General features: G+C 44.6%; 1 protein-coding gene across 4 annotated transcripts in view; it reads left to right on the top strand.

The window, feature by feature from the left end:
• CFAP91 (cilia and flagella associated protein 91) overlaps positions 1-26049 on the top strand; it is a 135769-nt gene that overhangs the window by 93838 nt on the left and 15882 nt on the right. For 2 of the 4 annotated variants that reach the window (XM_084835394.1, XM_084835396.1), the window contains one exon: positions 23229-23519. The exons of the other annotated variants lie outside the window; for them this stretch is intronic. In XM_084835394.1, coding sequence (XP_084691520.1) covers positions 23229-23518 — 290 coding nt within the window. In that variant the 3' untranslated portion in view covers position 23519. The remainder of the gene's footprint in view (positions 1-23228; positions 23520-26049) is intronic. 4 annotated transcript variants of the gene reach the window in all.

Here is a 26049-nt window from a genome sequence, read left to right as displayed (position 1 = left end):
TAACCATTTGTCACAGGCTTACTGTTAGTAGGACTAATGAGACTACTTCTCATCCTGTTTACCTCTTCAGTTGGACCAACAAGCTCTCGTCAATGTGGATCTGGTATATGGGGAGTACAAAATTGGGCACGGCCCTTCAATATGCCATTTGGACTTTTTATAAACCATGATGATGCAAGGTGATGGTGATGGTGATGATGATGCAAGCTCCCCAGAGGAGCTGAAGCTACTGATTGTTATTCCTAGGACAAGATAGGTGACGATGCCACCATTTTCAAGTAACAGTAACAAGTCCCTTATTATTTAGTGTAGCAATATGTGTATATGGTGTACCTATGCTTTGTTTTCTTCCTTGTTGGAGAATCTATTTGTTTATTTATGTGAGGAATTTATACCCTGCCCTTCAAGAGCATTCCTATTTTAGGACACACTAAAACAAATTTAAAACATATGAACTAAAAATATATAAAAACATAGTATCACTAGGAGCAGCATGAAAACAAGAAGCCCAGCCAAGATAAAATGGATCAAACTAAATTAAATTGTGCTCCAACTTTGGGATTGTGCTCCAACTCTGCAGGACCCCATGGCCATGGGGCTGAGGAGTAACCTCCTAGCACCAGTTTCTGGAACTTGTGGCTTTTACAAAAGAAGAGCTCCCTATGCTTCTTCACATCTGTTCAATTTTCTCTAGCAAGTGCAAATCCCTGCTGTCAAGGAGGGCTATACACCCACCAGAGCCTGGCCTCGTGGATCATGCAACGAGTAGGTGCAGTCCAGAAAGATGCTTTTAGAGCCAAGGAGATCTAGACATAAGCAAGCCAAGCCACACTACACACTCACATATTATCTTCCCCTTAGTCCAAATATTGCTGCTCACATCTCTTTTTGCTGCAGTGCCACTTCTGTTCCAGGGCCTGGGCCAGTTTGGAAGATGCAACAGGTAAGGAAGGCCTCTGGCACTCCATGGAACGTGTCAGCAGCCAGTGTACCTGCCCTCCTGCTTGCCAGGAGCCTCACTGCCTACCATGGCAAAGTGTAGTAATTGGCTGGGCACCTCTCTCTGCATAATCAGGCACTAGCTTACAGTGGTGTTGTTAAGCAATTTTCAATGCTGGCTGTAATAGTCATATAGCCCCCTTTATATCTTAAAATGCATCACTTCACTTCAAATGGCAGGTTCCACAATGCACAGCTGCTACATTCCTGATGCTGGAGCATTTTTATTTTTTTTTAAGATTCCATACATGTGCAGAGTTTCACATTTTAAACTCACTTAAGATGCAATCCTATGCATGTTTAGAAAGAAAAAAGTCCTACAAGTGTCAGCATGCCCCAGCCAACCATGCTGTCTAGGGGATTCTAGGAGTTGTAGGACTTCTTTCTGTCTAAATATGCATAAGATTGTGCCTTTAACATGTCATGTCACACTAGCATAGCTACAGGAATAAAATAGGATTTCCTTCTGCTGCCCTGATGCTGAATTTAGGAGTAAGCACCATTTTGTTATAGGAAAGGATAATATATATTTTTAATTAAACTTTAGAAATAGGTATTTGTCACCATGTACTGAGTTTTCTCATGGAAAACCTGGCTGATTCACTATTGTGATTATTTGATTGGGACTGAAATGTAGTTATGCATTACTGAAGGAGAGGCACTCTATATATGTTTAGGGGAACTAATCATTACTGTACTTAAAATAATCTTTAAATATAGTTAAACATCCCACAGTATCTTGCTATTCTATTTATGTGTGCCTTCATCTGTATCCCCTTCTCCTGCCTTCTCTCTCCACCCTCCCTTCTTTTTCATGCCGAAATCCTATGCACATTTACCTCAGAGTAAATCCTATTGATCTCAGTGGGGCTTACTTCTGAGTAGACATACTTAGTATTGTGCTCCAACTCTGTTTTTAAGGTGACACAAGACACACACACACCTGCCGTGTTTACCAAAAGAACAGCTTGCTGGTTACTGCATCATATTTCCTTGAAAAAAAGGGGCTTGGACACCCTAACACAAGCAGGGGCAAATAGGAATTGTTGTAGCAAGCACTCCTGTGCTGTTGCAAACCTGAAGCTGGATGCAGAAAGGCAGTGCTGAATCCTCTTTAGCCAGGAAGGGCCTGGGGGCATTGCATTTCTCTCCCCCACCCCCTTCAGATTCCAGTTGCTCTGGGAGAGAAGAGACCAAGCTCACTTTAGCCTCTCCTTTTCTCTCCCAATCCTGCTGGAGTTCAGATTTGGGCAGGGTGGGGGACTGAGGAGAGAAGACACACAGCCTCTCCCTTTCTCTCTCTCTCCCTCAAACCTCACAGGACTAGCAGGGGCCGCAGGACTTGTTGGGATGGAAGGGTAGTAGCTCAGTAGGGGAGAGGGCCCTAATTCTGAATCCTAGCAAGACGGAAGCCCTGTGGGTGAGTGGTTCCCAAGTCTGGGAGATAGGCTCATTGTCTGTTCTGGATGGGGTGGCACTCCCTCTGAAAGATCAGGTTCATAGTCTGGGGATACTCCTAGATCCATAATTGTCGCTGGAGGCCCAAGTGCCTGCTGCGGCTCAGAGTGTCTTTTACCAGCTTCAGCTGGTTCGCCAGCTATGGCCTCTCTGGACAGGGATAGCTTGGCCACAGTGGTACAGGCATTGGTAACCTCAAGACTGGATTACTGCAATGCGCTCTATGTGGGGCTGCCCTTGAGGCTTGTCCAGAAGCTGGAGCTAGCACAGAATGTAGCAGCTTGGCTGTTACAGGAGCTGCCCCTTTTCAGCATGTAACTCCTTTGCTGAGGGAACTGCACTGGCTGCCTATTTGCTCCCGGGCCAGGTTTAAGGTATTAGTACTAGTATACAAAGCCTGAAACCACTTGGGACCAAGATACCTGAGAGAGCGCCTTCTCCCTTACCAACCTGCTTCGTCACTGAGGTCAGGTCTATGGCCCAGTTGGGGTCTACCAGGAAAAGAGCCTTCAGTGTGGTGGCCCCCTTCCTGTGCAACTCCCTGCCTTTAGAGGTCAGGCAGGCGCCAATGTCGTGTTGTTTTTGGAGCCTTCTGAAGACATTGTTATTTCGAGAGCCCTTCCCTGAGTGATCAGCTGTGGTTTATTAAGTTCAGAATCTGTTCTTTTAAAATGTTTTAATTGTTTTAATTATGGGGTTTTATTCTTTTATCTTGTTGTTCACCGCTCCAAAATTTTTGATGTGGAATGGTATATAAATATTGTGAATAAATAAATAAATTCACAGCTCCTGACGATCCCTCACTCAGGGAGGGAGGGAGGGAGGGAACCTAGTAATAAGTGGCAGCAGGAGAAACGTCCCACTCCCCACCCAGCCGGCCAGCCTACCGCTGTTCTTGGTGGCAGTTCCATCAGCTACATTCCCCCATGTGTTCTTTCCTCCCTGCGGAGTGAGGGCAAGGTGGGGACAGCAGTACAATTCGCGGCTCTTTCTCGCTCTGCCGCCTGATGCGGGCACTTGACACCATGTAATGGTGGGGCCGGCCGTGCTGTAATGCACTACATGAGGCTACCTTTGGAGAAAGTTTAGAAACTGCAGCTTGTACAAAATACAGCAGCCAGATTGATCGTGGGGACCAGGCAGTCTGAGCATGTAACACCGATTCTTCCCACTTGCACTGGCTGCCTGTACATTTCCAAGCCCAATTTGAAGTGCCGATTTTGACATACAAAGCCTTACATGATTTGGGACTGCAGCACCTGTTGGAGTGCCTTTCCCAGATTCAACCTACCTGTACATTATGATCAGCAGAGAGCCAGTGTGGTGTGTAGTGGTTAGAGTGTGGGACTGGGACTTGGGAAATCCAGGTTCTAGTTCCCACTAGGTCATGAAGCTCACTGGGTGACTTTGGGCCAGTCACTGACTCTCAGCCTAACTGACCTCACAGGGTTGTTGTGAGGAAAAAATGGAGAGGAGGACTATGTAAGCTGCCTTGGGTTCCTTGCAAGAGGAAAAAAGGTGGGATATAAATGTGATGATGATCATAGAATGATAGAATAGTAGGGTTGGAAGGGGCCTACAAGGCCATTGAGTCCAACCCCCTGCTCGATGCAGGAATCCAAGTCAGAGCATCCCTGGCAGATGGCTGTCCAGCCTCATCTTGAATGCCTCCAGTGTGGGAGAGCCCCCCACCTCCCTAGGTCACTGGTTCCATTGTCGTATTGCTCTAACAGTCAGGAAGTTTTTCCTGATGTTCAGCTGGAATCTGGCTTCCTGTAACTTGAGCCCATTATTCCGTGTGAATCAATCTTCATCTTCTGATGAAGAAGATGAAGATGATGACGATGAAGATGACGATGACGACCTCTGAGGCCCTCCTCCAAGTGCCTTCTCTGTTTAGAGGATGGCAACAAGGGAGAGGGCCTTCTCAGTGGTGCCCCCTAATTGTGGAATGCTCTCCCCAGTGAGGTTCACTTGGCATCTATATTGTCATACTTTCAGCACCAGCTTAAGACTTTCCTCCACTCCCAGGCATTTGACAGTATATGATTGGGCCTCTTAATTTAGTTATTTTATTGGGTCTTATTTCTAATTTTTAGCTGTTTTTAACGATTTTAACTCTTTAACCCCTGGTGTAAAGAGGGTCTTTAACCCCTGAGTCTTTTTTAGAGAAAGGCATCTAATAAAATTAATAAATAATAAATAATGATAATAAATCATTCCTGGTGGCCAAACCAAGGTCATCATATACACCAAGAGCTTTGATAACATCAAGTAGCACCTTTGACTGTCAAGCTATCATAATCCAGGATCTGATGTCCCCTACTTTTGGCTCTTGCCTCAGGGGGTTCTTCAGTGCATGGAAGGACATCGCCTTAAATGAGTCCAGGCAGGTTAGAAGGCAGAGTTCACCCCTCCTCCTCTTTTCACATGACCAACCCATCTCCTCCTATAGAGGAGGAGATCTTCATATTCCGGAAGGGGGCAATAGAGCTAGTATCCATCAGGTCTAAAGCGAGGGGCTTCTATTCAAGGCACTTCATCATACCCAAGAGAAGTGAGGGACTCTGTCCTGAACCATTGGGAACTCAATCAGGTCGAGAAATTTCAGGATGGTGACCCTTACTAACATTCTCCCCTACTCCATTGTGGAGACTGATTCACATACCTATCTAGACCATGGAGCTGCTTTGGAGTTTGGAGATAACAGTGGGGATGCGAATGGCCAGGGACTCAGCTGGTACAGGGAGGAGTGATCTTGCATTGGCCAAATCAGTTCTTGTGCTGACCGAAGCTGGGGTCTTGCCTATGCTGTGCCTTCCTCCATCAGAGATTATGTAGTGAGGACAAGGCATCCCCAGCGTAGGTGGTGGCAGGAGTGTTCCAGCCACCACCTGGGTTGGGGCAGTTTCACCTGTGCTGAATTTTCCCAAATTGAGAAGGATGTGGCAAGGGCGAAGCTGGCCACTGGCTGGAATGTCAGCTGGAGCTCCAGCCAGTGCTTTGGCCCAGGGACCAGATGATGTCAGGGTAGATATGATATCACAGATCATATGGCTACCATTTATTACCTGAACAAGCAAGGGGAATGAGATCACACACCCTTCTGAGCTTAACACTGAAATGTTGGGAGGTATTGAGTGATGGCCATTGCCATTCATCTCATGGCGGGAAACCAATGTCCATTCTAACTTTCTGAGCTAGGGATTTTCTGAGCTAACTTTTGGTGCTAGGGAGCTCTAAGTGCTCCCTAGCACCATGGGCTGTGGACCTCTTCTTCCGTCACTGGGGCACTCCTGTGGTGGATTTTTCATGACTTCAAAATGCAGACACTATTGCAGTAGTGTGGGGATGGGACAGGACTCCTTAGGGGATGCATTCCTATACCAATGGATGGAGGCATATCACTTTTCTCAAAGTATATTTGGTGATCATTTCTGCCTTGTATGCTCTAGTTAATAACTCTCCTGTCTTTTCTCACTCAGTAGTTAAACATTTCATTTCATGAAAGGGTTCAACTTCCTCTGGGCGCTTGGAATGGAGGTCCAACCGGAGAGATTAGAGGCAGTGATGGAAACAACAAGGACTTAAAACAGATTATAAATTGCTTCCTCATGGGCAATAAAAAACAATGCAGGTCAAGCCCTGGAACTCTACCCTCGAAAGCTCTGAAACAACAAAGGATTGTCCACCTGCTTTCAGACAGCAGTTTGTGAGAAATATATTGCCCCCCCCCACATCTAAAAATAGCTATACTGTTGATAGATCAGACTCTCCCTCCCCACACTCAAGCTAAAATTTAATCTCTGGGCTCTGAGAATATGCAAATTCCATCTCCTAGAAGTAGAACCCCAAATATTTCAAAGAACTTTTATCCTGAATGTGTTGCTCAACAGTGTCTTCTAACTGCTCAAACTGTTATGGCAATATTTGATAGCCTCCAGGCAGTCTGCACCAAAAGTTGATGCCCTTGGGGAGGCAATAGGAAAACTCCAAAAGCACTATTTCCAAGAGAATACTTTACAAACCCCTAACACCAACTTAGCAGACTTAGTTACTAAAAAATATTTTGGGACCGGGATTGACCCCCCCCGATGCAAAACATAAATAAATCATTGTTTACAAAAGCAAACAGTATGCCCAGTGGATCTATCCCTGCTCGAGTTCTTCAAACCACACAGGTGTTTCTACAAATCACTCTAATCAGAGTTAATACAGACAGATGGTCCTCACATAGAGCCATGATTCACTCCCTGAGGGAATTCTCAGGGAGAATTCTACATTGCAATCCCCAATATATCGACATTCTTTCTATAGATTGGGTCCCAGCAAAACCAGGTCCGAAAAGATTGCTACTCACTTTTAGACAAGCTGTTATCCCTTTTATGCTTTTTAAAATGGCAACTTTTTTGGCTGAATTTCATTTTGCTCCCATGGGAGTCTTTCACGATGTAGCCATCCAGCCTCTTCCATTATGTCACGCCTCACAGCTAAAGCACTGTGCTGACAAGGGACCTATGGAAACGACCTTAGGCCATTCAACAGCTAATCTTGGGCTCTCTGCCTACTAGTCTTCAGCAGTTTTATCAAACCACTGGAATAATTTGACTTGCCCTGATCCAGCCAAGGCCCAGAACAGCCTTGACAATGATTCGTGTCTCACTGACCTTAATGCTAAATGGAAGGAATTAAAAGCCAGTTTAGCCTCCCTATGTACTACTGCAGAACCACTACGAGAGCACTTCCTGCAACAGGACTTGGCAAATCCACACTCATGCTGGTGAAGAAACTGTTTTCCAAACCAGGACTGCAAGTGGGGTAGCAACCTCACAGCCTCAGGCAGACTCTCAGTCAACAGATTTAATTTCTTTCGATAATACGACACCCACAAACCATAAGTGTCCTGTAGTACAAATATCACCAACGGCTCAATTTTGTTGTTGTTTATTCGGTCAGTTGCTTCCGACTCTTTGTGACTTCATGGACCAGCCCGCGCCAGAGCTTCCTGTCGGCTGTCGCCACCCCCAGCTCCCCCAAGGTCTAGTCCGTCACCTCCAGAATATCATCCATCTATCTTGCCCTTGGTCGGCCCCTCTTGCTTTTGCCTTCCACTTTCCCTAGCATCAGCATCTTCTCCAGGGTCTCCTGTCTTCTCATTATGTGGCCAAAGTACTTCAGTTTTGCCTTTAAGAACATTCCCTCAAGTGAGCAGTCTGGCTTTATTTCCTGGAGTATGGACTGGTTTGATCTTCTGGCAGTCCAAGGCACTCTCAGAATTTTCCTCCAGCACCACAGTTCAAAAGCATCTATCTTCCTTCGCTCAGCCTTCCTTATGGTCCAGCTCTCGCAGCCATAGGTTACTACGGGGAAGACCATTGCTTTAACTATGCGGACCATTGACAGTGTGATGTCTCTGCTCTTCACTATTTTATCAAGATTTGTCATTGCTGTCCTCCCTGGAAGTAAATGGCTTCTGATTTCCTGGCTGCAGTCAGCATCTGCAGTAATCTTTGCGCCTAGAAAGACAAAGTCTGTCACTGCCTCCACGTTTTCTCCCTCTATTTGCCAGTTATCAATCCAGCTGGTTGCCATAATCTTGGTTTTTTTGAGGTTTAACTGCAACCCAGCTTTCGCACTTTCTTCTTTCACCTTCGTCATCAGGTTCCTCAGCATCTCCTCGCTTTCAGCCATCAAAGTGGTATCATCTGCATATCTGAGATTGTTAATGTTTCTTCCAGCGATTTTAACTCCAGCCTTGGATTCATCAAGCCCAGCACGTCACATGATGTGTTCTGCATACAGGTTGAATAGGTAGGGTGAGAGTATACAACCCTGCTGTACTCCTTTCCCAATCTTAAACCAGTCTGTTGTTCTGTGGTCTGTTCTTACCGTTGCTACTTGGTCGTTATACAGATTCCTCAGGAGGCAGACAAGATGACTTGGTATCCCCATACCACCAAGAACTTGCCACAATTTGTTATGGTCCACACAGTCAAAGGCTTTAGAATAGTCAATAAAACAGAAATAGATGTTTTCCTGAAACTCCCTGGCTTTCTCCCTTATCCAGCGGATATTGGCAATTTGGTCTCTAGTTCCTCTGCCTTTTCTAAACCCAGCTTGTACATCTGGCAATTCTCGTTCCATGAATTGCTAGAGTCTAGCTTGCAAGATCTTGAGCATTACCTTACTGGCATGTTAAATAAGTGCCACTGTTCGATAGTTTGAACATTCTTTGGTGCTTCCCTTTTTTGGTATGGGGATATAAGTTGATTTTTTCCAATCTGTTTGCCATTCTTGTGTTTTCCAAATTTGCTGGCATATGGCATGCATCACCTTGACAGCATCATCTTGCAAGATTTTAAACAGTTCAACTGGGATACCGTCATCTCCTGCTGCCTTGTTATTAGCAATGCTTCTTAAGGACCATTCAACCTCACTCTTCAGGATGTCTGGCTCTAGTTCACTGACCACACCGTCAAATCTCTCCCCGATATTATTATCCTTTCTATACAGATCTTCCATATATTCTTGCCACCTTTTCTTGATCTTTTCTGCTTCTGTTTATTTTGATCATACCCATTTTTTCCTGGAATTTACCTCCGATGTTTCTAATTTTCTGGAAGAGGTCTCTTGTCCTTCCTATTCTATTATCTTCTTCTGCTTCTGCGCATTGCTTGTTTAAAAATAATTCCTCATCTCTTCTGGCTAACCTCTGGAATTTTGCATTTAATTGGGCATATCTCTATATATTTTAAATTGTTTTATTGTGTGTTGTTTGGTTTTAGTTTTTGTGAACCGCCCAGAGAGCTTCGGCTATTGGGCGGTATAGAAATAAATAAATAAATAAATCTCCCCCTATCACTGTTGCCTTTTGCTTTTCTTCTTTCTTGGGCTGTTTCCAGTGTCTCAGCAGACAGCCATCTTGCCTTCTTGGTTTTCTTTTTCTTTGGGACATTTTTTGTTGCCGCCTCCTGAACAATGTTGCGAACTTCTGTCCATAGTTCTTCCGGGACCCTATAGATTATAGATTTAGTAATCTAGTCCCTTAAATCTATTCTTCACCTCCACTGCATATTCATGAGGAATATTAGTGAGCTGATCTAACTGATCTGTGGGTCTTCCCTATTCTCTTTAGTCTGATTTTAAATTGTGCAATAAGAAGTTCATGATCTGAACTACAATCAGCTCCAGGTCTTGTTTTTACCAACTGCATAGATGTCTGCTACCTTTGGCTACAAAGGATGTAGTCAATCTGATTTCGGTGTCGACCATCTGGTGTAGTCTATGTATAAAGTCGTCTCTTAGGTTGTTGGAAGAGAGTGTTCGTTATGCACAGTGAGTTGTCTTGGCAAAATTCTATCAGCCTATGTCCTGCTTCATTTTGTTCTCCCAGACCATGCTTGCCTGTAATTCCAGGTGTCGTTTGACTACCCACCTTAGCATTCCAGTCTCCTGTAATGAAAGTAACATATTTTTTTGGCATACTATCCAGTAGGTGCTGCAGATCCTCATAGAACTGATCTATTTCTGCTTCTTCAGCATCTGTGGTAGTGGCATATATTTGGATCACTGTGATGTTAAATGGCTTACCCTGAATTCGAATTGAGATCATTCTGTCATTTTTTGGACTGTATCCAAGCACTGCTTTAGCCGCTTTATTATTAATTATGAAGGCTACTCCATTTCTTCTGTGGTCTTCTTGTCCACAGTAGTAGATCTGGTGGTCATTTGATGTTAAGTGGCCCATTCCAGTCCATTTCAGTTCACTGACACCCAAGATGTCTATATTTAATCTTGACATCTCCCCAATAACCACATCCAATTTGTCCTGGCTCATAGATCTTACATTCCAGGTTCCTATGGTGTGTTGATCTTTAGAACATTGGATTCGTCATTCACCACCAGCACCATCGGCTGCTAGCTGTCCTTTCGGCTTTGAGCTAGCTGCGTCATCACATCTGGGGCTAGTTGAACTTATCCCCTGTTCCTCCCCAGTAGCATTTTGATCATCTTCCGACCTGGGAGTCCCATCTTCCGATGGTATACCGACATATGATCAAGGAACTGGAAACAAAGCCCTATGAAGAGAGACTGAAAGAACTGGGCATGTTTAGCCTTGAGAAGAAAAGACTGAGGGGAGATATGATAGCTCTTTTCAAGTACTTGAAAGGTTGTCACAGAGAGGAAGGCCAGGATCTCTTCTTGATCATCCCAGAGTGCAGGACAGGCTCAAGTTACAGGAAGCCAGATTTTGGCTGAACATCAGGAAAAACTTCCTGACTGTTAGAGCAATACGACAATGGAACCAATTATCTAGGGAGGTGGTGGGCTCTCCCACACTGGAGGCATTCAAGACGAGGCTGGACAGCCATTTGTCAGGAATGCTCTGACTTGGATTCCTGCACTGAGCAGGGGGTTGGACTCGATGGCCTTGTAGGCCCCTTCCAACCCTACTATTCTATGATTCTATAATTCTTCAGCTCTCTTTTTGCTGCCTACTCTCTTGGACGCCACCTTATTTCAATCAGCTAAACCATGCCTGCATAGCAGACTTCCTCCCAGAAGTGATTTACAAGGTTTCAAGGATAGTCTCTGTCCCTCTCTTTCTATTCTCCAACCGATGACGACAGAAGACAACACACAGTTAAATAACTTGGAGGTGCCGTCCTTTATGATGCAATCTCACTATAGAATCCTTTGGGAGGCCTATCTCCACTATGGAATCTTCTCCCAAATGCTCAGGTTGACTGACAACTTCCCAACAAAACCGCTCTGTGCTCTCATGGAATATAGCAGGCTGGAAAAACAAGAGTAGCTATGACTCCTTTATAAATTACACCTCTAAATTTGACATTTTGATGTTACAAGAGACCTGGGCTTTGGATGATATAGAACTAAATGACTTCATTGGCCACCAGTTTCACGCCTCCCCTAGTGACAAGAAGGGGTGGCCTAGGCATTTTTATTTCTATAGGGCTTCGCATGTCATTGACTAATTTCCCTTCTCTTAACACTGCAATAACAATCAAATTTAATCAGTATAATATGTTTCATACATATATCTTCCTCTCCAACGACTTCATTCACAGATCAACACGCTATGGCAAGATTTAGAATTATACATTGGAAATCTGATTATAACCACTCAGATTACACAAGTAGTTATTGGGGGTGATTTCAGTGCCAGACTGGGACCAGATGACACTGCTCATCTCTGTCCTCCTGAAAGACATAAACTCACAGCTTTCAAAAGATACTATCTGCAGCTATGCTGGACTATGCCTGGCCCAAATGTCATACCGTTTGGACGTATGTATTCTAAATGGAAATGTTACCGGTGACATCCCGGGAAAATACACATTTTGGTCAGGTACCAGGATGAGTGCTATTGACTACTTGATCTCCTCACATAATCTGTTAAACCTTGTGGATCATTTGGAGATAAATAATTGACTTGACAGTGATCATCTTCCCTTGACTCTGGCCTTAAAGCCCGTTGAGTGCCATATGCATGTAATTGCTGCCTTCCAGCCTGACATGGAGGCTGATATCAGCACCACCAAGATCAGATGGACTGAGAATGTGGACAGGTCTATGAAGAAGCTGCTAAACGCTGATTATTTCCACAAGATTCGTTCTTCCATTCTTGCAACACGTGCAAACACTGGAATTCTAGATGTTTACGAGACTCTGATCAATGAACTAAAGACTCATTTAACAGTTAAAAACTTGGGGAAACACCAGACTACCCAGTTCAGATCCAAGAGCTGGTTTGACCAGGACTGTATTTGTGCTAAGAAATGCCTGATTGCTAAATTTAGGGCGCACAAGGAAAATCCCTTAGTAGCTTCATCGGCTGACCTAATACTGTGCAAAAAATGTTATAAAACCCTGCTTAAAGCCAAAAAAAAGTGTGCTCAAAAAGCAGGGTGGGAACAGCTTATTCATGCTGTGAGGTCCAAAGATACAACCTCTTTCTGGCATCTGACTACAACGCTTCCTACTTGTGGCCCAGTATGTCTGGACTGTCTGAGACATGGGAGACTCATTTCTGTGTACTATATGCAGTAGAGGAGGCACCCTATTTTCAGATGGAGAATATCTCAGGACCCCTTATTGATTGGCCTCCTGTCTCAGTTTCTGAGTTCATTAACGGGTAAACCAACTAAAACCAAGGCCCCTGGCTGCGACTATATACCTGCAGAGCTAATTAAGAGTAATATCAATTTGTGGGCTCCTAGCTACTCTTTTCACATCAAACTGCCCATATTCCTCCAGACTGGGGCTTGGCCATCATCATCCCCATCTTTAAAAAGGGAAGGAAAGATGTCCCAGCCAATTACCGCCCAATTAGCTTGCTTACCATTATCAGCAAGCTATATGCCAGGCATCTCTATTGGAAATTTTAGACTTGGATGGAACAATAAAACATTCTGGCGGACGAACAGGCTGGCTTTAGATCAGGTTGATCCACTATGGAACAAGCTTTAATCCTTCATCATCTTGTGGAGAAATACACCAGTAAATCTAAAACATCCCTGCTCTCAGCTTTTGTGGATCTCAAATCTGCCTTTGATTCCACCTCTAGAGACACACCTTCATACAAACTTGAGGCTACCTTGGTGGATCACTGCCTACTACTTCTTATGTATAAGTTACATGAAAACACCACTTTAAAAATTAGACATTTAAAATGTTTTATGGACTATCCCCTGATTATTTGATCTCTCTGGGATATGAGAAGGCCAGAGTAATGCTCAGACAATGCCTAGCAGATATCAAATATCAAGTTGACTTGAGCTTAACCTCAAATTCCATTTTAATTGACACTGCACTTCGCCTTCACAAACCAGCAAATTATCTCTATTCATTCTCGGTCCAGAAGTATTGTAGAGCTAAAACATTAGCACATTTTAATTCTCTCCCTTCAGCTGTCCTGGAGGGCAGATTTTGTAAAATTCCTTATCATGAATGGAAGTGTCCCTGTGACTCAGGAGAGATCGAAACAGTGACCCATGTTCTCCTGTACTGTCTTTTTTATCGTGACAGTTGTAAAACTTTTATCGATCCCATTTTATCTGAATTGCCAGGATGCTTGGCTGCATTTTATGTCTTTTTATTTCTTTCTGACAAAAAGGCAGCCACTACTCTTATTGCTGCCAAACTTTTCACAGCAGCAAGCAAAACCTGTCAAGAATGTACCCGACCTATCCAGTGTTTAGAACCCTTCTGAAATGTTTAGAACTTTTATAATGTTTTGGCTTCATATACATATTGCCTTATTTGGTCAATGTATTTTAAGTTGATTATTGAGCTATTTTGGTAATTGGACCATAATAAAGAGTGATGATGATGATTTAATGAAAGGTCTGGTTAACACATATTGCAACACCCACACCTTTTTCTTCGTGGTCTCTGTGCATCACACATATGGGCTCTATGCCTGCACAGAGCCTCAATTTGGGAAACTTCTATAGCTGAGGAATGTTTTGGCAGGAGCCCTGCCCCACCTTCCCATTGTGCATGTCCTAATGGGTTCCTGCCCAATCCCTCAGTTCTCTTTCCACCGCCTTGCTGGGTGCCTCAAGGGGAACTTCATCTGTCAATCTTGACAGTTTTTTCTTGATTCTAGCTGAGGTTTTTTCTTTCTGTTTGCTTCTAGGTTTTTCTCTTCTACTAACATCATTCTGTCTTTGTTTTTGCCTTCTTTTGGTTTAATTTGCGTCAGGAATCATCGATTGCTATCCGCCTCAGGGCGGATGGCCTTGGGGCTTTGCATCAACAAGGAAAAATCCAAGCTAATTCCTTCCCAAGAGATCTTGTTTATGGGGACAGTATTGGACTCAAGAACCATGAGGATGTACCTCCTTCCAAACTGAGCATCAGCCATCTTCAACCTTGCAAGAGACATAATGCACCAACGAACAGTTACAGCTTTTCCCATCCAGCACCTACTGGTGGCCACCGTATTGGTGGTTGCATGGGCTTGACTTTGGATGTTGCCCCCTTCAAACATGGTTTATTTGCACTTTCCATGGGACAGAAAATGCTCACCGAGCCCTACTCAACATACCAGCCGATATACTGCTATCTCTCAGTTGGTGGATGATGATAGACAACCTCTGCCAGGGGATGCCCTTCCTTCCAGTACCGCCCACCCACATTCTCATGACTAATGCCTCTCTCCTTAGATGGGGAGTGCATTGCAGTACTTTACAGATTCAAGGTCTATGGTCTGGACCAGAGAAGATTCTACATATAAACCATCTGGAATTGCTGGTGGTATGGAAAGCATTGAAGGCTTTCAAACAAACTTTCATTTTGTTTTTTCATTGTGCCATTCACAGGGGAATGCACCTTGCAGCCATACACATTGCAGGGAAAGAAAATGTTTCGGCAGACTCATTGAGCAGGTCTTACCACTCATCCCATGGGTGACAACTTGCACCAAAGGTGCTCTGCCGCCTTTTCATGAACTGGGGCAACCCTGTGATAGATGTGTTTGCAACCCCGGAGAATGCAGTATGAATGCACTTCTGCACCAGAGCAGGGCTAGGCAAGTTCTCTCTGGGAGATGCTTTTCTTCTCCACTGGACAGGTGGCCCATTTTACCTATTTCCACCATTTCTGCTTCTCGCAAAAGTCATCTAAAAAATGATTGCAGACAGGGCAACTGGCATATTGATTACTCCATGGCAGCTGAGACAGGCTTGGTTTGCCCCCCTTCTGGCACTGGTCAGGGGCCAGTACTGAAGCCTACTGTCGATACTGGACTCAGGATCAGGGTCGAGTGAAGCATCCTGATTTGAGAACCCTTAAGGTTTTCCCAGTAGTAATGTATGGCTGTGAGAGCTGGACTATAAGGAAGGCTGAGCGCCGAAGAATTGATGCTTTCGAACTGTGGTGCTGGAGAAGACTCTTACGAGTCCCCTGGACTGCAAGGAGGTCAAATCAGTCCATCCTAAAGGAAATAAACCCTGAGTGCTCATTGGAAGGACAGATGCTGAAGCTGAAGCTCAAATATTTTGGCTACCTAATGCGAAGAGAAAACTCTCTGGAAAAGACCCTGATGCTGGGAAAGACTGAAGGCAAAAGGAGAAGGGGACGGCAGAGGATGAGAAGGCTAGATAGCATCACCGATGCAATGAATATGAACTTGAGCACACTCCGGGAGAGAGCGCAGGACAGGAAGGCCTGGCGTGCTGTGGTCCATGGGGTCACGAAGAGTCGGACATGACTGAACGACTGAACAACAACAACAAAGCTAACAGCCTGCAGAATTCACTGACTACTTTGCCACTAGAAAACCATCAGCTAGATGTTCTTACTCCAGTAAGTGGAGAGTATTCTCTAAACTTGCTACTGAAAACAAATTTGTTCCGCTATGTTGTCTGGTGGAATGTATTCTCTGTTTTTTTGCATTCATTGTTTGTTAAAGGCCTCAAGTATACTTCTATAAGAGTTTATTTGATGGCTATTTATGCCTTACATGTACCTGTTCAAGGTTTTACTGTATTCACCCCAGTTCGCCAGTTCATCAGAAGTTTGAGAAATCTCATGCCTCCAGTAAAAATGTTCATGCTTTAGTGGAATTTATCTGTCGTTTTACATGCATTGACATCGAAACCATTTGAACCTCTGTTGATATGCACCTCCTTTCCTGGAAGGCCATTTTCCTCATAGCCGTTACATCAGCTAGGCAATCAAGTGAACTTTGTGCTCTGAGGGTTGACTCCCTATTCTTGATGTTCCATAAAGATGGGGTGGTTCTGAGGCCAGACATCTCTTTTCTTCCTAAGGTGGTGTCAGAATTCCATGTGACTATCTATGTATTGATAGTCTTGCCAGCATTTTTTCCATCTCCTTTGCCACTGGAGAGGACTTTACATACGCTTGATGTATGTTGTGTACTAGTCTTCTATAACTTCTGAGTCATTCCATACTTCAAAGAGACTGTTCCTTTGTTATGGGCGAAAGAGGAAAGTTCTCCCTGTTTCATCGCAGTGCCTTGCTTCATGGGTAGTCCAGACCATCCGGCTGGCGTATGAGGTGGCTAGTATGGAACTTTCTGCTCCGATAAAGGTGCACTCAACTCAGGGAGTGGTTGCTTCTATGGCTTTTGAGAAAGGAGTGACTTTGCCTGTAGAACTACGAACTGGGTGAAGCTATCCACATTTGTACACTATAAGTTCGATGTACAGGCAAGATTGGACTGCATATTTGGATGTGTGGTACTGTCTTCAACTTCGAACTAAGACACTGAACCACCTCCAGTAAGTCAGCTTGTCAATCACCCATATGTGTGATGCACAGAGACCACGAAGAAGGCAGGTTGCTTACCTGTAACTGTAGTTCTCTGAGTGGTCATCTGTGCCTTCACACAACCCATCCACCGTCCCTGCTTAGGTGTCAGTGTCAATTTTGATGTTGGTACCGAAGTGTGATACCCACCTTTGATTCTGAGGCCATACCCAAGGAACTGAGGGATTGGATGGGAACCCATTAGAACATGTGCAGTGGGATGGTGGGGGAGGGTTCCCACCAAAATGTTCCTGAGCTATAGGAGTTTCCCCAATTGAGACTCTGTGCACGTACAGAGCCCTTATGTTCGAATGCACAGATGACCAAAGAATTACAGTTACAGTAAGCAACCTGCCTTTCTTGGACCCTCTCTGTCATTCTAACACAATTAACAAAACCGCCTTTCATACCATTTGCCATATGCTCTGTCCAGGTTGTGTCCTGGAAGGCCACATTCTTGCTGCCTATAACAACTACCAGGAGAGTGAGCAAACTGTGTGTGCTTGGGCATGACCCACCATTCCTCTGCCTGTATAAGGGCAAAGTGGTCCTTAAACCAGACATTTTCCTTCTCCTTAGGGTGATGTCCAAGGTCCATTTTAATCAGGACAGCAATCTCCTGGTTTTCTTCCCTAACCTGGCAATACCCCTAGAGTCCTTGTGTCATGACTCGGACATTCGTTGGGTTTTGGCTTTTTACCTGGAAAGGACTCAGTGCTTCAGGCAAACCACAAGGCTTTTCCTTTGCTATGAAGACCCCCCCAAAATAGTGGGCAGTCCCCACTCAGTACTGGTTGCGCTGTGTTTCCTCAACTGTCCCCCTGTGCTACCAGCTGGCTAAGCTCCCAGTTCCATATTTGGTGTGAGTGCACTCCACTAGAGCTGTCAGTCTCAGTCTTCAGCTTCCTAGGGGTGTGGTGATGGACCTCTGCAGCAGCTACGTGGGTCTAGCTTTCAACACTTGTCTGTTACTGTGACGTATCACCCTTCCCCACCTGTGACTATTATATCATCACCATTCCTCATAAATATATTTAGAACACCAAGTACAAATTCTAGCTCCAAAATTTCAGTACCTCTATATACTCTCAACCTTAGAGCAAGTGTGTGTGTAAGGAATATATCAACTTTAACTTCAGCAACCACTACTGTTGTGGTTCTCCTTTTTAAAAAGAAAACCTTTTTATAAACCTTTTGTGTGTGTATGTGAGTGGGTGTAAATTCATAGGCTATGACTTATTTCTTTCATACTTTCATCTTTTCTGATAACAAATGAGACCAAGAATAGTGTGGTTTGAAAGAACAAATCAAAAATGAAACTTTATTTACAAGGTATAAAATGTTTCAATGCAGTTTGAGTTTTATGTGGTAAAATTATTGTTTCAAATTTGTATTAATTCCTTACCTACTCTACTCCTCCTAATAATAAGGCTTTAAATTAATACATATACCTCCCTCCACCTCCCAGGGGAATCTAACCACCCCCAAAGCTAGAGCCCAGTGTCCTAATCCTACCCCTCAGAAAGCCAATCCCTATCTAACCCTCTAAAGAAAACCAAGTGCCTCTTATTCCCTCGCTCTCCCAACTGAAAAAGGAACAGCCAATCAGGAGGCGCCATTTAAAATCTGAACATTCTAACTCCCCCCTCCCATCTATTTACCATAGCCTTTAGGAGAAAGGATATGTTAGAATACATCAATCATGCAAACACACTTTCAAACATACAATTAAATAACAAAACAAAATACCATTTCATCACTGTTACTATCAGCTAAACATCTAGACAAGGTCTGACACCTCCTGTTGAAGGGCGGTGCTCAGCTCATTGGCGTCTTAGCACTGTTCCACATCCAGTAAGTAAGCTTGTGACTCTACTCTACTCATATGTGGGACTGCACAGAGATTATAGTTCCGAAAGTGGTCATCTATGCAGTCACACAACCCACCTTCCTACCCTGCTGCAGGTGATATTCTACCTGCATTCTCCCACTTCCATTCTTATAGCTGCTGTGTTGGTCAAGCATTTGAAATTAATGGGAAGGTAGGAACCACCCCCTTCTGAGTGTGCAGTTGGAGGTAGTGGGTAGCCTAGCAATAGAAATTTCCCAAATGGGGCTCTGTGCAGGCACAGAATGCATCTGCACAGATGACCGCTCAAAGAACTACAGTTCTAACCAACATGTCTCTCTGGGAGGGGAGGAGGTGACAAGGTAGGCAGAGGACCTTTGTTGGTTGAACCCATGATGAGTAGAAAACAGAAAGGAACCAAAGTTGGATCAGCCTTATCTGGAGTTGAGTGAACCTCACAATAGACATGGTTGCTGCCATGTTCCCAAGGAGTTGTTGGAAGGAGACTGTTATTCGGTGGAGGTTCTGATGAACTGACAGACCAGGGCCTGGGTAGCATTAGCTCTATTGTTTGGAAGAAAGCCTCAGGCATGAAGTGTATTTATTACGGCAGCAATAAACTGCAGGCTATGAGTGGGAGCCAAATAGGATTTCTCATGGTATTCATAGAGGCCCAGAGACCAAAGAAGGTAGAGAATGGGATGAGTGTATAGCTGTTCCCTCAATGAAGTGATAGGACACGGGCACAGTTAGCATGGGAATGTGACAGGAATGTTGGTGTCTGTCTGAATCAGGCGAAAAATAGGACTGGTGACTACAGACATTAGTTGCTGCACCTTGAGTGTGGGTCATATGATAAATCATTTCAGGGTAGAAACAGAGAATCTCACTAGGCAGGGCCAGCTGTGGATCACCTAACATGTGACTTTGACAAGACTCTGAAATCCTATCAGAGGCTACTAGCTCCTGACTCAAGAGTTGTACAATTTACTATTGGAGCCTGTAGCTGAATCTGCCAATGAAAACAGGAACAATCCTGCAGGTATGTTATCCTGGAGGCTAACTGCCCATACGGTTGAAGTTGCCACCAGTGCTGTTGCCATGGTTACCATTGGAAACACCAGTCAGGAAAATATACGTGAACTGTAGGCACTCTAGGGACCAGTGAGGATATAGGTGGAAGTATGAAGACTTTTTTACCCTAATGCTGTGGTATTCCTGCTCAGCCCACTGTAATACATGGGGAGACACTTAACCTAACCCCATGACTCCAAATCTCTCTGGAGGGGGTTGTGGTTGCTGCCTCATCCCGCTCAATTCCCCCTCAATTACGATGGGTTGCCACCTCTCCCCACACCACAGTTTCCTGGCTTGTGTGCTCCTTCCCCCCCAGGACTGCAGGTCCTTTCACTATCCAAGAGCAGGAGCCTAAGATGTGATTCTCAGTGATTTGTACTTAGACCTGTTGCCACTACATTTAGATCACGTCTGAGGGCCAGTTCACCACTAAATGACCTTTGATTCAAGCAGCTGGTGAGGCTGCCTTTTACCACAGTCCATGTGCTCAGCAAGAGTGATTTCTGAACATCACTAGATGTGGTGTGGCAAGGCAGACACATGTGTGCAGGTCTGTCCACAAAGACTGGTACATTTGCGATGCTCTTTACTGCCCCAGCCTCACACTGACCAAGCGGTGCAAGGCTTTCTGTCCCCTTCCTTCTAGGAGAGTATCCTTCTGCTGAGCAAATGGATTTAACACTTAAGACTAATTGCGGATGCTCCAGCCTTCACCAAGTTATGCTTTGGTGAGGAAATTAGCTGCATTCTTGGTGAAGCCGAGTTCCAGGCCTAAAAGTAGCTTTCAAGACTGTGAGAAGGAGTATTCCCAAGGCCTGAAGCCTACCCCCCCCCCCCACACACACACACAGAGGGGAAAGCAGGGGTGGAGGCTACAATTCATACTAAGAACCTCCAAAAACAATATACCTTTAATTGGGCTGAAGCCCTTTCCTGCAGATAAGAGCTAGTGCGCGTTGCAATTCCTGGTCTCGGGTGAAGAGGAAGGAAAACAGAGAGCCTTGACTAGGGGAGGCAAAGAACCCACTGTTGGCACCTTGCTCTGGCAAGCAAACTTAGTGATTTCAGCAATTTCAGCATGGAGCTTTTCCTTTGGGAGGACAGACTCTGAGTGATTTCAGCAGCAGTGTGGCACCATACCCCTGAAGGGGTGAGTCACCTAGTGATTTCAGCAGCATGGCCCTGGGAAGAGGGGACTCGGGACTGCCCCCAACCTGAGGCTTCTTAGTTCAGAGAAAGGTAGTGACATCACAGCTCTGATGAGCCAGACACTGCTCATAGGCACTGGAAATTGTATTACTTGCTGTGGGATAAAGACAGAGCTGGCCTTCCATTGTTGTTGTTGTTCAGTCGTTCAGTCGTGTCCGACTCTTCGTGACCCCATGGACCATAGCACGCCAGGCCTTCCTGTCCTGCACTCTCTCCCGGAGCGTGCTCAAGTTCATATTCATTGCATCCGTGATGCTATCTAGCCATCTCATCCTCTGCCGTCCCCTTCTCCTTTTGCCTTCAGTCTTTCCCAGCATCAGGGTCTTTTCCAGGGAGTTTTCTCTTCGCATTAGGTGGCCAAAATATTGGAGCTTCAGCTTCATTATCTGTCCTTCCAATGAGCACTCAGGGTTGATTTCCTTTAGGATGGACTGATTTGACCTCCTTGCAGTCCAGGGGACTCGTAAGAGTCTTCTCCAGCACCACAGTTCGAAAGCATCAATTCTTCGGCGCTCAGCCTTCCTTATAGTCCAGCTCTCACAGCCATACATTACTACTGGGAAAACCATAGCTTTGATTAGACGGACCTTTGTCGGCAAGGTGATGTCTCTGCTTCTTACTATGCTGTCTAGGTTGGCCATAGCTTTCCTCCCAAGGAGCAAGCGTCTTTTAATTTCATGGCTACAGTCACCGTCTGCGGTGATCTTGGAACCCAAGAAAGTAAAATCTGTCACTGCTTCCATTTCTTCCCCTTCCATATGCCAGGAAGTGATGGGGCCAGATGCCATGATCTTCGTTTTTTTAATGTTGAGTTTCAAACCAGCTTTTGCACTCTCCTCTTTCACCCTCAACAAGAGGCTCTTTAGATCCTCTTCGCTTTCTGCCATTAGGGTGGTATCGTCTGCATATCGGAGGTTGTTGATAATTCTCCCAGCAATCTTAATTCCGACCTCTGATTCATCCAACCCGGCATTTCTCATGATGTACTCTGCATATAAGTTAAATAAGCAGGGTGACAATATGCAGCCTTGTCGTACTCCTTTCCCAATTTTGAACCAATCGGTTGTTCCATGTCTGGTTCTTACTGTTGCTTCTTGACCCTCGTACAGGTTTCTCAGGAGACAGGTAAGGTGGTCTGGTACTCCCATCACTTTAAGAATTTGCCACAGTTTGTTGTGATCCACACAATCAAAGGCTTTAGCGTAGTCAATGAAGCAGAAATAGACATTTTTCTGGAATTCTCTTGCTTTCTCCATGATGCAGCGAATGTTGGCGATTTGATCTCTAGTTCCTCTGCCTCTTCTAAACCCAGCTTGTACTTCCGGTAATTCTCGGTTCGCATACTGCTGAAGCCTAGCTTGTAGGATTTTGAGCATCACCTTGCTGGCATGTGAAATGAGCGCAATTGTGCGGTAGTTTGAACACTCTTTGGCGTTGCCCTTCTTTGGAATTGGAATGTAAACTGACCTTTTCCAGTCTTGTGGCCACTGTTGAGTGTTCCAGATTTGTTGGCATATTGAATGCAGCACTTTAACAGCATCATCTTTTAGGATTTTAAATAGCTCAGCTGGAATACTGTCATCTCCGCTAGCATCCCATATAACAAAAGAGGGTGCTTGGGGATGATGGGTGTACTTGCTGGAAACAAAAGCCCTATCTCTTACGCTTTTAACAAAAGATGACTTTGCATGTTAATGACTGTCTTAAAGACAGGTGTCACGGCTGGAGTTCAACAATGGGAGCATATTGCAGGTAGTTGACTAGGTAACTTACCAGATAGCACTCTTGCTATCCAGCACATTCATGTTTTGCTGAATTTTGACCCGTGCTTTTGGGGAATGCATTTTAATAAGTCCATCAGAAACTGAATTGCATGATGCTCTCAACCCCATTCCTGTGCCTTTCTCCCACCTTTGCTGAGGCTGGGAATGAAGATGCCTGGCTTTTTGGCTGTGTCTCAAAATGGAGTCAGTACTGTTCACTCAAAAGAGAGCTACTTTGTAACACCATCCTTGAGCTGAAAGCCACAGCTGGCAGAATTTTCTTTTCTATGCAATTCGCCAGATTCACTTAGAGTAATCCATCTGAGTTTACTTTCGGATGTTAATGGCTCCTTTGAATGTTCCTGGTTTCCAGTGTTTCCTGTGCTTTGTAATGCTATGGCTGAGGGAAGGTTGGTCCCTTGGTCTGGAAGTTTCTTTTGTATCTCTCTACTGAGTGAGGGAACTGAGTTTCTACTGAGTGAGGGGAAAGCCGGGGTGGGGGGGAGCCCAATTCTCTATTCTCATTGTTGGCCTCCCTCAGATCTCTCTCTGTCTTTTTCTCTTCTACACAGTGAGGCAGTCCCAGAGAAAGCACATTCATGCAGCTCATCAGATCATCCATGGGAATACAGAGACGGCAGTAGGACTGCTCTTTTCCACAGAGTTCCAGCAGGCAATGGGTGTAGGGTTTCCTCAAATAGAATTTCAAAGTTTTCCTGCAACAGCTGCAGAACAAGAAGCTCTTGAGCCAGATGGGAGAGAGCTTCTGGATAGTCAAACCCAGCCTGAAATGACACTTGAAGGAAGTCATTGCACTGAATCTTCTGGGTCCCCACACAATGAGGAGAGAGAAAAGAAATAAGGTATGCTTAGAACAATGATCCTCACTAGGCAGTATGTCCCACCTAGGCTAACATGATGAAAATTGATGCAAGGCACTGAAAGGCTCTGGAGAGTGATCCACAGTATGGCACTAAGGCAGTGTTCTTCACTGCAAAGCCTGAGGGCCACTGGAGGCTCCCAGTCACCTCAAGTGTGGCTCCCCATCTCTCACTCTCATTCTTCCTCTCTCTCTTTTTGCAGTAGGTGCTCACTCTCAGCAGAGGCTCTTTGCCTTGTTCTTTGCTTTAGGGATGGGCTGGTTGCTGTGATCCGGACTACTGGAAGAAGCTTTCAGGGTGTGGGGAGTCAGGAGACCTGCAGCTTATCAGCTGTGAGGTGGCTGGTGTAGGGGGGAGAGGGAAACGCATGAGCAATTAGCTGTGGCAGGGGGTGGGGGGAGAGCCCAAGAGGCAAACAGCAATGTGATTTGCTAGCTACGATAGTGCCTTTGCTTTTGCTGGAGGGAAACTGAATGTGTGCATGTATGCAAGAGAGCAATATGGACCTGCGCAGGGAGATTGTGCAGTACAGAATAAAGCAGAACACTCCGTTTTGAGAAAAAGTTCCATCTCAATACAAGGACCAAGTGAGCTTGTCAGAATATGCCTGCCTGGTGATTTGGTGGCTGACTGAGGCCTTGTTTGAACAACAAAGAGGGGGATGGATAGGGGATACCCAAAATGGCCTCCAAGTGAGTCTGGTGCACATCATTGCCACTTGACCTGGGAAGAGGAGAGAGTACTCATGGCCTGGAAAAGGCTGTACATTTAGAAATAATTATACTTTTGTAGAAATACAGTGGGGAAATCCGGTCCTTTTTGTGCTCACTGGATTTCCCTGGAGCCACCGGCTCGGCTTACATTTGCAAGCTGAACCGCAGGCTTTTCCCCCAAATCTGAGAACTTTCTTGGATTTTTTTTTAATATAAAAAGTCACCATTTACGCAAATTGCAGCTGCAACTTCTGTAATTTACGCAAAATTTGGCCATAATTTGAACAAAATTCGCCCACAAATTAAGCATATTGTGGCCACAATTTGCACAACTTAAGCTGGCTGCAATTTGCGTCAATGGAGATTTTAAAAACAAAACAAAACCTGCAAATCTGCGAGCTGGCTTGACTCCATACAGATTGAGTTGGGCCAGCTCATGGGTAAGCGAGCTGGAGTCTATGGAGACAAACTGCTGAAAGCTTGGCGAACTTCAACCCCCAGATGGATTCTTCTGACATCCCTATGTGTGCCTTGCTCAGTCTGCTGTCCAGGTATTGTTGATGGGCAACTTTAAGGCCCAGCTCTTCCTTCTGATGTTTCTTTATCTCTATATTGGACTTGGACCGGGCATCTGTTCAAATAGAGGGATAATTCATTTATGCTGACCATTTATTAATTTCCATGAAGCAAGTAAATAATTTAAAAGAGTGTGTACATCAGCAAATATTAAAGACTGTACAAAATTTATCTGTGTAATAAAATCCTCCCCCAAAGAAGCAACTATGGGGCATTGCCAAAACATATGTTTAAAAGAATGCCAGCAGTTAGCTGAATTAGGCACTACCTTATTAAAGAGACATTGCAGTGCCCAATAGACACAAAACAAAAGTTTTTGCTGAATAAGGCACAGCCTAAGATCCATAGACATGACAGGTATACATGCCAAAGCAGCGATTCACTAATTAGACTGAATGGGACAATCCAATTCCCTGTTCCATTTCTGCTTATGATACCCTGTACATCAAGAAAATCTGATGCTGTAAAGAATAATATTGTTTAGGAACCTGGAGTGTAAGATCAATGAATCTGGAGGTGGTCAAACATGAGATGGCAAGACTGAACATCGACATCTTGGGAATCAGCGAACTAAAATGGACAAGCATGGGCGAATTTAATCCAGGTGACCATCATATCTACTACTGTGGGCAAGAATCCCTTAGAAGAAATGGAGTAGCACTCATAATAAAAGGGTGGGAAAAGCAGTACTGGGGAACAATCTCAAAAATGATAGAATGATCTCAGTATGAATCCAAGGCAAACCATTCAACATCACAGTAATTCAAGTCTATGCCCCAACCACTGAGCCGAAGAAGCTGAGGTTGATCGGTTCTATGAAGACCTACAACACCTTGTAGAACTAACACCAAAAAAAGATGTCCTTTTCATCATAGGGGATTGGAATGCTAAAGTAGGAAGTCAAGAAATAACTGGGATAACAGGCAAGCATGACCTTGTTCTTGGTGAACAAAATGAAGCAGGACAAAGGCTAATAGAGTGTTGCCAAGAGAAAACGCTGATCATAGCAAACACTCTTTTCCAACAGCACAAGAGGTGACTCTACACATGGACATCACCAGATGGTCAATATCGAAATCAGATTGCAGCCAAAGATGGAGAAGCTCTATACAGTCAGTCAAAACAAGACCTGGAGCTGACTGTGGCTCAGATCATGAGTTTCTTGTTGCAAAATTTCGGCTTAAATTGAAGAACGTAGGGAAAACCACTAAACCATTCAGGTA

This window comes from Heloderma suspectum, chromosome 2, assembly GCF_057233095.1.
Source record: "Heloderma suspectum isolate Gila_16-S chromosome 2, 16-S_ref, whole genome shotgun sequence".
NCBI classification, from domain to species: domain Eukaryota; kingdom Metazoa; phylum Chordata; class Lepidosauria; order Squamata; family Helodermatidae; genus Heloderma; species Heloderma suspectum.
This window is presented reverse-complemented; position numbering and strand designations above follow the sequence as displayed.